The sequence below is a fragment of the Peromyscus californicus genome, unplaced genomic scaffold (assembly GCF_007827085.1).
Source record: "Peromyscus californicus insignis strain IS unplaced genomic scaffold, ASM782708v3 Scaffold_10__1_contigs__length_136768540, whole genome shotgun sequence".
Classification (NCBI taxonomy): Eukaryota; Metazoa; Chordata; class Mammalia; order Rodentia; family Cricetidae; genus Peromyscus; species Peromyscus californicus.
In genome coordinates, this window is record NW_026294391.1 from 116,386,185 (window position 1) to 116,404,170 (window position 17,986).

Genomic DNA, 17,986 nt, shown 5'->3' on the forward strand with positions numbered 1-17,986 from the left:
GGGGGGGAGACATGGCTGTGGCTCGGCGCGGCTGGCGGCTGGCGCCTGTTCGCCGTGGCGTCGGCCGGCCCCGGGCGCGTCCACTTATGCGGCCCCTCTGGTTGCTCTTCGCAGTGAGCGTCTTTGGCTGGGCCGGGGCTTCGGACGGCTCCGGGGGAACGACAAGAGCCATGGACGAGGAGATCGTGTCCGAGAAGCAGGCGGAGGAGAGCCACCGGCAGGACAGCGCCAACCTGCTTATCTTCATCCTGCTGCTCACCCTCACCATTCTGACGATCTGGCTCTTCAAGCACCGCCGGGCCCGCTTCCTGCACGAAACCGGCCTTGCTATGATTTATGGCAAGTGTCTCGGACCCCTGTCCCCTCTCTGGCACTACCCCTTTCTCTGCCTGCTGGCTGCTTCTCCTCCTGCCCTAGTCCTGCTCGGCCTACATTATGCTCCCCTTCTCATTCCATTTTCCACCTCGCCTTAAACCGTCCCCCGTTTCTCTGCCTCACCCCCCTTTATTTCTGCTACGCCCCCCATTTTTCCTACCTCGTTCTCAGCCTCGCCTCCCCATTTTCTCTGGCTCTCCTCTCTGTTTTTGCCTCTGACCCCACCCCCTTTTTCCTCTGCACCCCTCTGCCCCTTCTCTGCCTACCAAGCTGGGGACCAGTAAGGGTGGGTGTTGAGGATGGGAACGGGAGTCGGGTGCGGTGGCTGGGATGGGGCTTGGGGCGGGGGGGGGGGGGGGGGGGAGGGGAAGACATCCCTGCAATCTATGTCTCTGGGGTGTCAGTTTGTTTAAGGGTCGTTGAAGCTGCAGTAGTGGCTGTACTGCCAGCATCTGGCATTCATTTGGAACCAGAGTCGACGTTTACTCATTGCCCAGCTTTTGCTATGCCTCCTTTCCAGATGCAAATGATAACCTTACTCCGGTGGAACCCACGCAAAAACCCGAAGTAGGCTACAAGAAGGCTCAGGACATTTTAAATGTCGTCCTCATTTATTATACTGTACTGTAATACCTGATACGGAGACCTAGGGTTGACCCTTAGGATTCAGGCTTAGGAAAGCGAGGATGAGTAAGAGTTAAGGTTCTTCCAGCAGCACGTTACATACCATATGATGAGAACAGTTCAGCCAGATAGTAATTAAGAATCTTCACGGTTATGCATACGGGTGGCTTGCTGTTGGCATGAGGTTATCGACCAACTGCTGTGTAAATGATTTTGGTTTTTGAGTCTCAGTGTGCTTTCTTTTGAGGTTATTTATCTGTGCGTGTGTTGGGGGGGGCAGACGAGATACACACACACACACACACACACACACACACACACACACACACACAGAGACAGAGAGACAGAGACAGAGAGACAGAGCGAGCGCGAGCGCAAGAGAGAACAAGAGAACAAGAGAGCAAGAAAGGAAAATCAAACCGTGGGCTTAGAAGCATTTTGAGCCATGCTCCAGCCTTGTGAGGAGGAAAAGAAGATATTGCTGATGGTCTCCTATTTGCCTAGGAGGGTAGACAAACAGCCTTGAACTGTTGAGGTTTGTTTCTAAGACTTGAAGATAGGTATAGGAAGGTTTGGCATTTTTTCCATGCAGCCCCCACCCACTTCCAGTAAATTCAGACTTCTAGAATGTGCACGAATCTCAAGGGTAGCAATAAAAGGTAGTTGTGAGCCATAAGAAAATGCATGGTCTCAGGCTTGTTTTTCATTTGTAAGGTAATAAATTCTAAGCATGAGGAACATCCCCGTTTACTAGGATGTCAAAAAATGTAGTTCTTTTTCTTTTTTTTTTTTTGGTTTTTTGAGACAGGGTTTTTCCGTGTAACAGGCCTGGCTGTCCTGGAATTCACTTTGTAGACCAGGTTGGCCTCAAACTCACAGAGATCTGCCTGCCTCTGCCTCCGGAGCACTGGGATTAAAGGCTTGTGCCACCACTACCTGGCCAAAAATTGTATTTCATTTGTAGTGCCTCTTAAGGCTAATTGGTCATACAAGTTGTACATTTTATCTGATTTCTCTGTGTTACAATGTGTGTGACTTGTTTACTATTTTCAACAAACATTTACTAATTAGTTTATTATATAGTATGTACAGAATCTATAGATGTGTAGGAACTTGAAGGAGTGTAAAGACATCATAAAAAGCATATAATGACATTTGAACTTTGATTAAATGCAAAATGAGTCATATAGTGTTAAAATAAGGAACTGATCTCAGATAATCTCTTTCCTATTGAGAGAGATGGTTTTATATAATACTTGATGGTACAAGGCTTTAGACCAGGGATTGACATTTTTTAAAGGGCTAGATAATAAAGATTGTTGATTTTAAGGGTCATGTATATTGCATTTTAATCTGTTTTTTTCTCTTTGCAAACTTAAAAAATGTAAAACAAACAAACAAACAAACAAAACAAAACAGGGCCCAGAGAGATGAATCAATGGGATAAGAGCACTGGCTTCTCTTGCAGAGACCCTGGTTTGGTTCCCAGCCCCCACATGGTGGCTCATAGCCATCTATAACACCAGTTCCAGGGGATCTGATACCCATTTCTGGACTGTGGGCAGTGCATACACATGCTGCACCAACATCCATGCAAGCAAAGCACGCATACACATAAAGTATCAATAAATATGTTTTAAAATTTAAATCTTACAGTTTTTAAAAATAAAAAAAAAAACGTTCTCAGCTCTTGGGCCATGCAAAAACAGACTGAGGTCTAAAGCTGCAAAGCCCTTGAGATTCAGCCCCAGATTTCTGTTTCCCTGTGCCAGTAACGATGTGTAAACTTAGCAAAGCCCCACTCCTCTCTTACTCTTGTCTGTGTATTGGGAATAAATGCTGAGGAAAAGGTGTTTTTAGCCTAGTACTTGCCTCCCAAGTAAATGCTCAATAAACGCTAGCTGTCCTGTTACTGTTGCTGTTGCTGTTGTAGCTGCAGTCCTCTGAGGCTCGGAAAAGTCTTTAGAAGACACAAACAGTATTAAAACAAATTAAATAGGGACTTAGAATGACCTCGGAAATGTTCATTCTTTGCTATCTGGTGTCATTAGCTTCCTTTAACTCATGGCTTGAAGTAGACAAAAAGGATTGTTGGTGGATGGCCTTTCCTAAAGTTTCTAATATGAAAATGAATAGAATGCCATAGTAGTAATATTCTATGAAGGAACAGCAAGGGTATCACTTGAAAAAATATAAGGTACAAGAGTGTTAGTCTGGGAGTCAACCTGGGATTGACTTGGAATTCCATAGCTTGTTCCAATTTCTTCTGAGAAATGGGAGCTATGGAATAAACAGGTCCCCAGCTCCAAAATCCAGCTCCAGACGAAATGGGATTTGGTCAATGTAGTTTGAATGTCTAGCAAACTCAAGTTTTCTAATCCCAGTTCCTGCCATTTTATCTTCTTATGACTCTTGCACCATCATAGCTGTTGTGCTGCTGTATATTTCTAAGATGGCTTACTTTGCAGTTTCATTTCTAGGTGAAAAGAGAATCTCTGTACATCTAAGCTTCAGCCTGATGGCCATCTGTGATATGGTTTTCACTATGTAACTTCTCTCAGAAAAGTGCTGTTTGTTTTTTGATTGACTGATAGAGATGGATCTTGCTATGTAGCTCAGGCTGGTCTTAAACTCATGGCAATCTTGCCCCTGCCTCCCTAGTGCTAGGATGACAGGCGTGCACCACCATGCCTACATCATTTATCTTTGTAAGAAGCAAGGGTAAAAAGCTTAAACCACAGCTGGGTGTGGTGCTGTACACCCATGATCACTAAACTCAGGAGTTTAACAAGTTGGAGGCTATCCTGGGCTGTGGAGTGAGACCCTATCTCAAAACAGTCAAACAAACAAAAAGCAGACTTAAGGCACTTATGTGGTCAGTTTCTAGATTGTAATATGGACTAATAATTGCTCTAGTTAAAAACAGATTCTTAGCCAGGTGGTGGTGGCGGCGGCGGCGGTGGCGGTGGCTCACACACACCTTTAATCCCAGCACTCAAGAGGCAGAGACAGGTGGATAGCTATGAGTTTCAGGCCAGCCTGGTCTACAGAGTGAGTTCCAGGATAACCAGGGTTACACAGAGAAACCCTGTCTCAAAAAACAAACAAACCAAACCAAAACAACCCAGACTCTTATGTGGAGGTGCACAGTGGAGACCAGAGCTCAACATTGGGTGGCTTCCTCAGTCACTGTCCACCTTATTTTTTGAGATGGGTTTCTCACTGAACCTGGAGTTCAGGGGTTTACCTAGACTAGCTGGCCAGCACACCCCATGAATCTTCCTGTCTACCTCTGTAGCAGCAGGATTACAGATGCACTCTGCTGTAACCCAGTTTTTACATGGATCCTTGGGATCCAAATTCAGCCTCTTAGGCTTGCATGGCAAGCACATTGTCAACTGAGCCTTCTCCCCATCCCCTGCAAACACAGCATCAATGCACCCACGTGTTTGGTTCATTGGGCCAGCTTTCTTAAGAAGCTTAAGAGTGAGTCACTGTTAGTTGAAACTGTTGAGGTAGTTAATTAAGTCTGAAAAGTGATCACTCACTGCAATGTGCTTACAAATAAGAAGCAAATGACAGAAAAATATTTGTTTTGCCTTAGGGAGTCTTGTTTAGTTAAGTCATAGGATTAACTGTTGCTCTATCAGTAAACATTTGTTAAATGTCTGTGATATGTGGCATATGATGGGAAAGGCAGGTCAGTGCCACATTCCCTGCCCCCAAAGTGTGTACAATCTAATGACTTAATAGCTAGTGTTTATTGAGCATTACAATATGCTAGAGTCTGTATTATTCACTTTTTAAGTAGCATCTCATTTAAACCTCATAGCAACTCTGTCATATGGGTACTGTTATCTTTCTCATTTTACACATGAGGAAATTAGGGCTCAGAGAGGTTAAGATCTTCTTGATATCATATGTTTAGTCAGGATTCAAACAGTCTATCTGGTTTAATAGCCGCATTTTCTTAGCCGGTAAATCACAACAGATGTCAGTAAAAGCTTTAACTTTCTTTGCTGTCTTGAAGTTCAATTAGCCATTGGCACAGAATTACAGTGTTCTCTTAAAAGATTTTTTTTTATGTATACAAGTGTTTTGTCTTCATGTTTGTCTGTGCACACATACATGCATTGCCCTCAGAGGCTAAAGAGAGTATCAAATCTCCTGGAGTTGGAGTTACAGATGATTGTGAGCTGCCCTGTAGGTGCTAGGAATCAAACCTGGGTCCTCTGCCTGAGAAGCCAATGCTCTTAAACTACTGAGCCACCTCTCCAGCCTTCTCTAGCAGCATTTTTGAAACAAGTTATTAATGTTTTTATGAATGCATGCACAGTTTTGCTAGGAGGCCCTGGGCATTGAACACAGGACTTCACTCATGCTAGATAAGCATCCTGTCATTGAACTATATTTTCAAGGTCGTCTTTTTACTTTTTCCTTTGAGATAGGGTCTCACTGAATAGCGCTGACTAGCCTCCAACTTGCCGTAATTCTTCCTCTGTCTCTTGAGTGCTGGGATACCAGGACAAACACTTCTTTTGAAACTTTCTTATTATTGCTGAGTGTGTATGTTTGTATTCTGTGTTTGTGAGTGCAGACACACATATGCCACAGTGCACGTTGGAGGTAAGAGGATAGATAACCTCGTGGAGTCAGTTTCCAGTGACTGGACTCAGGTCAGTCGGCTTGGATGGCAAACGCTTTTAGCAGTTGAGTCATCTTGCTGTCCCCAACCACTTCTTGAGGTGTAGAAATATTTATCCATTTTGGCTACACTTAATTCTTCAGTGGTACTACTTCCATATTTTTGAGCCCCGGGGTTCTCAGGTGACTGGGCTGGAATTCTGGAGAAAGCCTTGTTGCATCATCTAGAGGAGCAGACACTAGCGGGCTGGGGGGTGCTGAGTTCCTTAAACCTGGGAGTGCTTTCAGCACAAGTGATCATGAATGCATGAGAGGGCTAGGCTTCTGTTTTATGAAAATATCTCTTGTCACCTGTGATTAATTTACATTTTGTAATATCAATATATTCTGTGCGGCCATATGTGTAGGATGCTACATGTTTCTGCTTTATCTCCCAGACAAAGCACTCTTTTGTGACTGTCCTCTTCACTAGGAATTGTTTCAATTCCATGATTAGGATTTGACCTTTTACACAACTTGAATTTAGTTGATCTGTCAACTTTTTTCCAGAGGAATTCCAGTTTTCCATCTGCTGTAATGAAAGGATCTGTCTTGTTTCCAACACAGTAATTGTTCTCCATGCTGTTGCTTTATTTTCCAAGGTGTGTGTTTTAAATCTGCCCAAGTGCTGGGCCTTGGTCAGGGCACCTGATGTTTCAGTGTGGGTTCAGACATGCAGGGGAACCAGTGGACACTCTTCCTTGCATTGGAAAGAATTTATGCTTCTGTTGTTAATATTTATAATAGCTAAACTGTGATTTTTTTATGTGTAAATGCAAAGGGATAACTTTTACTGAGCCCCTCGTTTCTAAGTCTTTTAGGATACGAGAGAACAAAGCTGTTTCTGTGAACTACACAAAGGGATTCTATGGATGCAGCCTTTCTTCCCTCCCAGGTTATGTCTATCAAGGGTTGCTGATAAGCAGTCATGATAGTCTTCCTCCTCTCCCTGCCCCTGTCCCTGTCCCTTCTCCCTCACTCTCCCCTCTCATTCCGTTGCTCTGCCTCTTTCATCTTATGGAGGTTAGTCTGGGCTCGAGATCCTTCTGCCTTACAGGTAAGCTCCACCACACCCAGTTGTTTTTGTACAACTGTTTTTTTTTTTATTAATGTGGTGCTGGGGTTTAAACTCAGGGCTTTGCACTTGATACTGCTCTTGCACCGAGATACACCCAACCAATCCAGAAGGTACAGGGGGGTTTTAAAGTGAATCTTCATTTCAGATCTGAACATTGGCCAAAATATTTTTTCAAATTGATATTTGCTATTCAGCAGTTCATCATTGCTGCTTGCTTTAACAAGCACATGTGGTGTTCGTGAGTTAATTGTAAGGGCCTGTCATCTTTTCTCCCTCCCTGTTCCCTAGCAGCTACTGTCTTTACATCCCTGTTTCTATTTTTTTTAACTTAATTTTTTCAAGCAATGTATTTTGATCATATTTCCCTTTCCCTAACTCCTCCAAGATCCTCCCCACCTCCCTTTGCACTCAACATCATGTTCCCGCTCACTCAGAATAAGAACAAAGGAAAAATCAAAACAAATACACAAAAACCCAGTAAGATAAAAAAAATAATGAAACAACCCTCCACCCCCCAGATGAAACATGGAGTCTGTTTTGTGTTGGTTAACTACTCCTGGGCATGGGGCCTGCCCTGGAGTGTGATTGATCTACCCAGTGACACTCCATTGGAGAAAACTGATTTTTTCCTTTGCAAGCAGAGATCAATTGCAAATAGCTTCTTAGTCGGGGTGAGACTTGGTGTCCACTTCTCCTTCCCAGTGCTGGGATTCTGTCTGGTTTGAACTTGTGCAGGACTTGTACATGCTGTCACAGTCTCTGTGGGTTCATATGAATATCAGTTAATTGTATATACGAGATGCTGTTTCCTTGGAGTCATCTGCCACCTCCAGCTCTTACAATCTTTCTGCCTCTTCTTCTGCATAGCTCCCTGAGCCTTTAAGGGAGAGGTTTGATAGAGACATCCCATTTAATGCTCAATGTTCCAAAGTCTCTTACTCTCTTTGTTTGCATTGTCCAGCTGTGGGTCTCAGTGTTAATTCCCATCTGATGCCAGAGGAAACCCTCTGAAGAGGCTGAGTGATAACAGTGATCCTCTATACATCCCCCTGATTCTGTTTTATTTCTTCTTACTCTGGTCAGGCTTCTCCCCCACTAAAACTGCCCTTACCAAGGCAACCCATACCTTACTTCTTGCTAAGCCCAGAGGAGATTTCTCACTCCTTACTTATTTAACATTATTGTAGCATTTGATAGTTTTCATCATTTCCTAAAAAAAAAAGAATATTTCTGCTTCTTCCTGAATTCTTAGCCACCACTTATTTCTTCCTATGCCTTTGGCTTTTCCTCCTTAGAGTCGTTATCAGTTCCTCGGTTCCTTTTGGACCTTCAGTGTTAGTTGTTAATGGATCAGACCCATGACCCATATCTGTAGTCCTCTTCCCATAGTTCTTGCTCTCACATCATCATCTCATGTGTATACCTAAGCTTTACTAACTGTGACCACTAAGTTGAGGCTCTCTACTTGTGCTTGAGACCCCACATACTCAGTGTACATTCTCCACAGGCAGATGAAACTCAGCCTGTTTGAAACTAAACTGAGGGGGCTGGAGAGATGACCCAGCAGTTAATAGCACTTGTTCCTCTTCCAGAGGACCTTAGTTCCCCAACACCATGTCAGGCATCTCACAACTGCTGATACTACAGCTCCAGGGCACTCCACACCTTCCTCTGGCCCCACGGACACCTGTGCATATGTGACAGGCAGATGCACACATATAAATGAAAGTATTTTAAAAACTAACTTGGACTTTCACCCCTATAAATCCATTCTCTCTGTGTGTTCCCACTTCATTGAATGGCCTTGTTTTCCATCTGGATGCTCAGGCCAGTATAACCACCTCATTGCCAGTCCATTAAGGCTCCTCTAGTCTTTCATCTCATTTGCCCTAGCCTGTTCTACTTAGCCACCAAAGCTTTCTAAAATATGCTATCTTCTAACCACCCCCACTTCTGGCATTACTCTCAAATGAGGTCCAAAGCTCTTATTGTTTAATGATTGCAGCGTTCACCTAGACCGCCATTTCGACCCTCTCAAGTCTAGACCAACCTTTTAAAATAGAACACTAATGTCAAGCTCACACTCAGGACTCTTGAGTGGTTTCTTTTTACTTCAGGCAATGACGTCTGAAACCTCTTCTTCACACACCTTTTGTTGTTTATGATTCAGTTCCTGCAGATCTTGTGGACTTCACCTCTTGTCGGCTCCTAATGTAGCCACACTGAAGCACCTTGTGATTCCCCTTATCAGCCATGTTCTGTTAGTCCTTGAGTAGATATATATTCTATTATACCTCTACCTGGTAATGATATTTAGTTACTTAGGTGACATCACTGTAAAACCCTCTAATGTTCCACTCCCTTAGATTTGGTTAAATATCTCTTCTGGATTTAGACCATCTTCTATATGTGTATATGTGTTGCATTACAATTGTTAATTTTTTTTTGCTAACTGGACTGAAAACTTTTTGAAATGGACAGTATTTTCCTCTGTGAACCCTGGGGATGTATCTAGCATAATTTAGCAATTTACATCTTAAATGAATGGGTGGCTAGTCAAAATAAAAGGCCATGGGAACGTAAAGTGTAGTTAGCACTGTGACTCTTGGCCTTAAGGAAAGTTCCAGAAGTATAGGTTCAGTGTGTAGTTGAGGTATATACATATAATAAAATATTAATTTGACATGCAAGTGAAGTTTTGATATATTCTACAACAAAGGCGAATGTTCAAATATACTAAGTGAAAGAAGCCAGACACAAGCGGTCATACATTGTAGGATTCTATTTATATGAATTGTCCACTATAGGCAAATCTGTAGAGATGAAAAAGTAGATCTTTGGCTTCCAAGGGCTGGAGCTAGAGAGACAGCTTAGTCATAAACTACTTACTGTGAAAGCATGAGAACTTGAGTTTGGGTCCCCGGCACCCAAGTAAAAGCAGGCATGGTGACATGTGTCTTCAATCACAGTTCTGAGGGAGGGCAGAAATAGGTCCCTGGAGCTCACTGGCCACCTAGTCTAGCCAAAATCAATGAGGTCTAGGCTCAGGGAAACACTCTGTCTCAAACAGTAGAACACTGACTGATGAAGACACCCAATGTTAACCTTTAGCCTCTACTACACAGATGTCCATATATGTGCATGCATGTATGTGTGTACATATCTATACATACTCAAAGTTTTTAAAAGTTAAAAAGGACCAGAAAGCTAGAGTTTGGGGATAGGGGAGTAGGGAGTATTCTAATATTTTTGGAGTAGTGAAAATGTTCTGGAATTAGTGGTGATTGAGTTACACTTTGTGAATATACAATTTGTGAATATAGTAAAGACCACTGAATTGTATAATTCAGAAGAATAAGCTTTATAACATCAGAATTATTTCTCAGTAAAGCTGTCATTAAGCCTTGCAGTTTATCAGTACAGTTTGATAGAACCCAGAGGATTGTGTGTATCTGAATATGTGTAGGAGTAAAACCTGTATGCAGATCACATAGGATCAGAATCAGGACTTTTCTTTCATTTATTGACTCTGAGGTGGGTATTTTAAATTTTAATTCTGATCTTTCAGTAGTAGAAGAATTCAATCAATCTATAAATGGTGTATTTACTTTGCCATTTATTAAATATATATTATTTGGTCCCCTATGTGCGTGTGCTTTGGGAATAAACACAGGGAGCATATATGTTTACCTTGTTAATTGATGGATGGGGATTTTAGAAAAACACATTTTTTGTGGTCTTGGGCTTAAACCCAAGGAGTAGCACTAAAGAAACATATTGCTTTTTCCTTCTTGTTTGGAAATAGTGTCTCATGTAGATCAGGCTGTCCAGGAACGCACTGTGTAGCCCAGGCAGGTCTTGAACCTAGTCTTTCCTTAGCCTCCTGAGTGCTAGGATTATAGGTGTGCACCAAATGTGTCAGCCTCAAAAAATATACCTTTCCAGTATGACTGCATTGTCAGCCTGACACCCCATAGAGCATAATCTGTGTACAGATGATTTGAAGATACTTTCTCATTTAGTCACTTTCCTCATTGGTTATGTATGTGATAACTTAGAAATGTAGTGGTCTGTGCTGTTACTCTAGGGCACATTTTCCCTCCTGTCCCACAGATTACATGAAGATTGGACTCTTAGACATGTGAATTCAGTAACACTTTAAACTGTAATAGCATTTGGTCTAAAAAATTGGTTCTGATCCTCCAGGGACTGTCATCAGAAGTTCTCTGTTCTTAATCCAGAGATGAGTGTTGGGTACAGATAAGCAGTTTCTGTCTGCAAGAAGAGCTGAGGTGGTCCTTTCATTTCCAGGTCTTTTGGTGGGCCTTGTGCTTCGGTATGGCATTCATGTTCCCAGTGATGTGAATAATGTGACCCTGAGCTGTGAAGTGCAGTCAAGTCCAACTACCTTGCTGGTCAACGTCAGTGGAAAATTTTATGAGTATATGCTGAAAGGAGAGATTAGCTCGCATGAACTCAACAATGTTCAAGATAATGAAATGCTTAGGAAGGTAAGTGTTTAGTTGAAGCGGATGTTTGCTTTTTTTAAAGAGGTATGTAACGAGCAACTAGATGAATCTTTTAAAAAAAGAATGACCTATTTTGTTTTATTTATTTATTTATTTATTTATTTATTTATTTACTTACTTACTTATTTGTTTATTTTTGAGGCAGAGTTTTACTTTGTGTGGTGGCATAGAACTTACTACATAGACCAAGCTGACCTAGAACTTGTAGCAGTCAGTCCTACTGTCTCTGCCTCCTTGGAGTTACATGCATGCACTACCTACCTCTCTCAGCATGTGCCACTATGCCTAGCTGTAATTTTTTAATATTTAAAATAATAATTAATTGTAAAATGTAATAAAACCTGTTAATAAATATAATGCTGTTAGACGATGGACCTATCTATGTTTTATTTTTCATGATTAAGGCCAAAATCTATAACTCTCTTTATTTTTCACTGTATATATAATGGTTTTATAACTGACAGTGGTCAGGACCTGAGTTCAGAAGAATGCATAAGCATTTCTTCAATTTACAGATATTCCTATTGTTTTCAGATGCATTAATACATTGAGTTCATTTAGTTCCTCCCATGGTCCCATCAATATTTCATTGAATTCTTTCGTGCCTTGCCTGTATTCTAGACAAGCATAATTTAACCTTTCTTTGATTCATAATCTAGCATAACTTCTGGGGCCCTAGTAAGAGCTTCAGGTATTGTACCATGCTTTCTATGGGAGGTTGGGTTGCAATCTCACTAGCTCTCCAGATTCCTGGGTGCTTGCCCGTGTTCCGCTCAATTTCTCCCCTGAAGCTGCTCAGTACCACTTCACACATTGCTCTGTGTTCACCCACCCTTTATCTCCTGTCTTTCAGTTAGCAGGACTTGATCTTTATAGTTGCTTGATTGTGTTCCTGTCTTAGTTAGGGTTTCTATTGCTGTGAAGAGACACCATGACCATGGCAATTCTTAGAAAGGAAAACGTTTACTTAAGGCTGGCTTACAGTTCAGAAGTTTAGTCCATTATCATCATGGGGAAGCATGGCAATGTGCAGGCAGACATGGTGCTGGAGAAGGAGCTGAGAGTTCTACATCAGGATGGGCAGGCAGCAAGAAAGGAGGGTGACTCCAGGCCTGGCTTGAGCATCTCAGACTTTAAAGCCCACCCCCAGTAACACACTTCCTCCAACAAAGCCACACCTACTTCAGCAAGGCCATACCTCCTAATAATGGCACTCCCTGTAAGCATAAAGGGGCCATTTCTTTTCAAATCACCACAGTTCCTATCTGTTACGGTTTTAAAAATTCCTACAAACTTAAAGTTTACTTTGCAGCCAGAGTACTTAGCAGCCATGGAAAAGTCCAGTTCTTAAAAATTCTAGGAAAGTAAGTTTTTTAGCATGGTTAAGTGTATAGCTGCATTGTGTTCATATCAATTCTACTGCAGCCTTCAAAACAGAAAGGGGCATCTGCGTTGTTAAAACAAGTAGGTTTTAAAATGAGTGTGCTGTGAGGACTGGAAATTTTGATTTTTATAGAAAGTTTTAACTCACTACAGTATTATGTTGTGTAGCTTTAGAGAGATTACCTGTGTAGCAACTCAGTTTCCTTTTGTCAACAGTAAGTGTAGCTCTGAATTCTGTTTTTGAATTTGGGTCTCTTTTATATAAAGCAAAAATACGTTTATCCTTTTTCCACTTTTTTTTGAGATAGTGTTTCTCTGTAGCTTTGGAGCTGTCCTAGATCTAGCTCTGTAGACCAGGCTGGCCTTGAACTCACAGAGATCCACCTGGCTCTGCCTCCCAAGTGCTGGGATTAAAGGCGTGCACCACCCCACCTCCCAGCTCTTTTTCCACTTTTTAGGATTTTTAAAATTTATTTTGTTTTGAGACAGAGTAATGCTATGTGGCCTTGGCTGGTCTATTACTAAGTAATTCAGGCTGACTTTGAGCTCACAGCAATTCTCCTGCCTCAGACCCTTCCCAAAATGCAGGGATCACAGGTGTGTATTATTTGTGTTCTGCTAAGAATTTTAATGTAATATTTTTGTATAGTTTCCATAGAAATGATATAACTGATTATTCCAGCATTGAGTAGGACAATAGCTATCCTGTAGCACAAAATTTATTATGTGCCTAAAATATGGAAGTATTAGATTCCCTGTCTAGAATATTTATTTTTAAGTTAGCATATAAAATAGGTTTTATGTCATTTTCATCTTTTGTGTCATTATACTTGTCTCTAATTTGTCTCCCTTTCCTCTTGCCCTCTACACATACACACACACACACACACACACACACACACACACACACACACACACACACACAGAGTGAAGAGAAATATTACCGAATGGGAAAAGAATCTGTCAAGTGCACATCAATCAGGATGTTAAAATCTAGGATATGCAAAGAAGCATAAGAAAAGCCTCTAAAATTACTGGATACAATCAGTAAATGTGCTAATAAAGTAAGCAGTTTATCAAAAGAAGAAATAAAATGGTCAATAAATAGTGTTCATCAGCAGACAAATGCAAATTTAAATCCTACATGAAGTGTTTTGAAGCTGACATAGGAACATTCTTACTGTTAACCAGTTTAACCTCGACTCTTTTCCTTTTGATAATTTGATGACTTTTATTTCTGAAGGAAATAATCTCAAGGAATTCTGTATTTTACCAGGTTACTTTTGACCCTGAAGTCTTTTTCAACATACTGCTTCCTCCTATCATATTCTACGCAGGTTACAGTCTGAAAAGGGTAAGTGCTTTTGTGTTTCCTCTGCTTTGAGTAGCCTTAACTTTCCCGTGCTTTGATGGGTCTTACATTTCCTGTGCACTTCTTAGTACTTGGCACTTCAGAAACAGGTCATGTCTTCCAAGTTCTCCCTCCTTTTCTCCTTGTCTTTTTGAAATGTTGAAATTTATACCAGTACCTGAATGCTTGCTCTGACTGGCTTCTTCTAGAGAACGATGCTTTTAATATTAGCATAGCAAAGTGCAATAGAAAAAAATGTTCTTTGTCAATACTTGGTAGATATTCTAACAGAGCATAACTTCTTTTTTTTTTGTCAGAGACATTTCTTCCGGAACCTTGGGTCTATCTTAGCATATGCCTTTCTTGGAACAGCAATTTCTTGTTTCGTTATTGGGTAAGATTTGAAGCTTGAAATGTCTTTTAGCCTTCAGATTATAATTCTAAAAGAACAGCCTTTGACTTGCATTTGATTTATGTATTACTGTAATCTCAAATGTGTTTTAAGAACTTTTGTGGTACTTATTAGTAATAAGTTGTTTTACTTTTCCTTAAAGTATTAGCCATATACTACCTGTTCATTCAATCCAGGATGAATCACAGAGTACTATAGTAGATTCCTTTTCTTGTTCTTCCTTTATTCTAACTTCTTTAGTAGTTGGCATTTTTATAATAGAGGAATGTGTTTATTGGACAGGTCCATAATGTATGGCTGTGTAACTCTGATGAAAGTGACTGGACAGCTCGCAGGAGATTTTTACTTTACAGATTGCTTGCTGTTTGGCGCCATTGTCTCAGCCACAGACCCAGGTACGTTTTAGCAATAGAGCTCCAGCCACAGCACGTGTGGATGCTCTTTTGAGCTAGAGAGTCAGGATTAGGTTCTCCACTAGCACTATGCTTTCCAGTTGTGGGGGAGTAAACAATTCTTTTTTTATTTTATTTTATTTTTTGTTTTTTTTCGAGACAGGGTTTCTCCGTGTAGTTTTGGTGCCTTTCCTGGAACTCGCTTGGTAGCCCAGGCTGGCCTCAAACTCACAGAGATCCGCCTGGCTCTGCCTCTGGAGTGCTGGGATTAAAGGCGTGCGCCACCACTGCCTGGCCAATTCTTAATTCCTTTGGTTTAAGCACATATTTGGCTGTTTTACTTTATTACATTGGCCTATAACTGGTTCACAAATTGATGCTGCTCTGATGAGAGCTATTAAATTTAAATTGCTCTTTATACCCTAGTGATTGAATATAGCAAAAGAAAAGCTAGGTTGTAGTTTTTAAAATTGGTTGTATACTTCCTTTTGCATTTCTAGACAACCATTTCTCTAAAAATCTTCTGTTTATATTCAGCTGTTGGCATTTTACAGTAGAAAACAATTTGAGTTTTTTTTTTTTTTATTTGAGCTAGGGTCTCATGTAGCCCAGACTGACAAGCTGGCCTCTAATTCACTAGGTAGTCAAGGATAATCTTGAGCTTCTGATCTTCAACTTGTCCTCATTTCCTGCTCACTGGGATTATTGGAGTGTGCCATCTTGCCTGGTTTATGCAGAACTGGGGATCAAACACAGGGCTAGGTGAATCCTTGGCATGCACTCTACTGTTTTTGTTCTTTTAAGACAGGGCCTCCCTCACTGTAGCCTAGGCTGGCCTTGAACTCATGACACTTTCCTACCTTAGCATTGCACATGCTATGATTGCAGGCATAAGCTACCATGCCTAACTAAGAAAAGTAGCTTTAAAATGGTTGCTATACGGTAGCTATGCTGATAGGGGTAGTCTTTGGTATATTATTGAAGATTTTTTTTTATAAAATTGGCCTTATGGCTATGAAATTATTCTATTATTGACAAAGCTTGCTTCTTTGTGATTTCAGTGTGAAATCTCTAAGAATTTGTGTTAGTTAATGAATTTAATTGCTAATGAAGTTAAAAATTTTAAATGTATATTGTAAACTAACAGCTATATTCAAATGAAGAATTTGTAGAAAGTTTAGAATGAAATGGTCGGGGTAAACATCCAGAAATTATAAAGAGTTCAGTAAGCTCAACACTAAAGGAATAAGTAATCCAATCATTATGTTGTTTGATGAACTGATAAGATACTCTTAAAAATGTACAAATGATGCCGGGCGGTGGTGGCGCACGCCTTTAATCCCAGCACTCGGGAGGCAGAGCCAGGCGGATCTCTGTGAGTTCGAGGCCAGCCTGGACTACCAAGTGAGTTCCAGGAAAGGCGCAAAGCTACACAGAGAAACCCTGTCTCGAAAAACCAAAAAAAAAAAAATGTACAAATGGCCAATAAATACGTTTTGAAAATGTTCAACACTTTTAGTCATTGAAAAAATGAAAATCTAAACTGCAGAGATTCCATCTCACCTCAATCAAGGTGTCTGTCATCAAGGAAACAAATACAAACATATGTTGGTGAAGCCGTGGGATGGGGTGGAAGAACTCTTGCTGGATGGGGTGGCTTATGCCTGTAATTTTAGCATTTGAGAAGGTGAAGCAGGTGGATTACTGTGAGTGTCAGGATAGTTTGGCCTGCAGAGGAAGAGCCTCAAGAAAAGGGAAACTTATACACTGTTGGTAGGAATGTAAATTAGTTTAACTACTATGAAAACCAGCATGGGAGTTCCTAAAAAATAAACAACCTAAAAATAAAACTACTATATGATCCAGATATCACTCTTTCAGTATAAGGACTATAAATCATCATACTGCAATGATACCTGCATACCCATGCTTTGTATAGTTCTACTATTCATAGTAGCATGCTATAGAATCAGCCTGGGTAGCCATCTACAAATGATAAAGTGTGATATATACACATAGATGCATACACATACACCATAGAGTTTTATTTTTCATAGAATACAGTTTTGTCATTTCCAGAAGAATGGATGGAACTGGAAATCATGTTAAGTGAAATAAACCAGACTAAAAAAGACAAATTTCACATATTTTCTTTCGCATGCAAAACAAGATTTAAAAAGAAAAAACATGGATGGAGAGGTGTGGGGGTTAGGAAGAGGGGAGGAAGGGGAAGCTTTGGTTAGGATGTGAAAACAAGAAAATATTTTTTAAAAAAAGAAAGAAAAAGAAAACCATGTAAGTAGAAGAGGAACTATTTGGAAAGAGAGAAGGAACCAGCTTATTAGAGGGACAAGTAATGGTAGTGAGATGAATATTATCAATGTACATTATGTATATGAAAACATCATAGTGAAACCCATTAGTTTGTACAATTAACATGCAGTAATAAAAGTAAATGGGAAGAAATGCCAGCATAGGAACAGACTAAAGTTTTTTGCTCTTACTTCTTTGGTATTGGGAGCCTTGCTCATGGTAGGCAAGTGCTTTGTTACTGACCTGTGTCTCTATCCCCTAGACTGAAGATTGAGAACCTGGGGTCAAAGTTTTCTTTGACTCTTAGTTGGAATTTGGTAGAGGTTTGTTCTGTTTCAACTTTTGCCCTTGTGAGTTAATCATCTTCTTTGATTGTCATAGAGCACAATTGAAGCAAGTGTCCTAAGGTTATCTTTGAATTCCTTCCTTAACTCTGATAACACAGGGAATGACAGAAAGGAGAAAGATGTGTTCCATGTGCTACGAGAGATAATTCTAAAAGATTACTCAGGGCTCGCTAGGCACAATGGTGTACATGCTTGTAATCTCAACACTTGAAAGTGGAGGCAGGAATTTAGAGGACTCGTGGCCAGCCTGGCTGTCTAGTGAGACTGTTTCAAAATGAATAACTAAAACACCAAATGAACAAACAAAAAGAGTTCCCAGAAAGCCATTTCGGAAAGCCGTTTGTAGAGCTTAATGTTTTTTTGTTTTGTGCTGAGCATAGATAGAAGAATGTAGGGACTGATGTACACTAGGCAAGAACTCCATGGCTGAGCTATATCCCCAGTCTTTTGGTGCTAATTAATTAATTAATTAATTTTGTATTGGATATATGTGTGGTGC

General features: G+C 40.7%; 1 protein-coding gene across 2 annotated transcripts in view; it reads left to right on the forward strand.

Annotated features, from left to right (window-relative positions):
* Slc9a6 (solute carrier family 9 member A6) overlaps positions 1 to 17,986 on the forward strand; it is a 60,852-nt gene continuing 42,866 nt past the window's right edge. For both annotated transcript variants that reach the window (XM_052739755.1, XM_052739749.1), the window contains exons 1-5: positions 1 to 339; positions 11,072 to 11,271; positions 13,949 to 14,026; positions 14,341 to 14,417; positions 14,718 to 14,830. In XM_052739755.1, the coding sequence (XP_052595715.1) occupies positions 12 to 339; positions 11,072 to 11,271; positions 13,949 to 14,026; positions 14,341 to 14,417; positions 14,718 to 14,830 (796 nt within the window). In that variant the 5' untranslated portion in view covers positions 1 to 11. The remainder of the gene's footprint in view (positions 340 to 11,071; positions 11,272 to 13,948; positions 14,027 to 14,340; positions 14,418 to 14,717; positions 14,831 to 17,986) is intronic.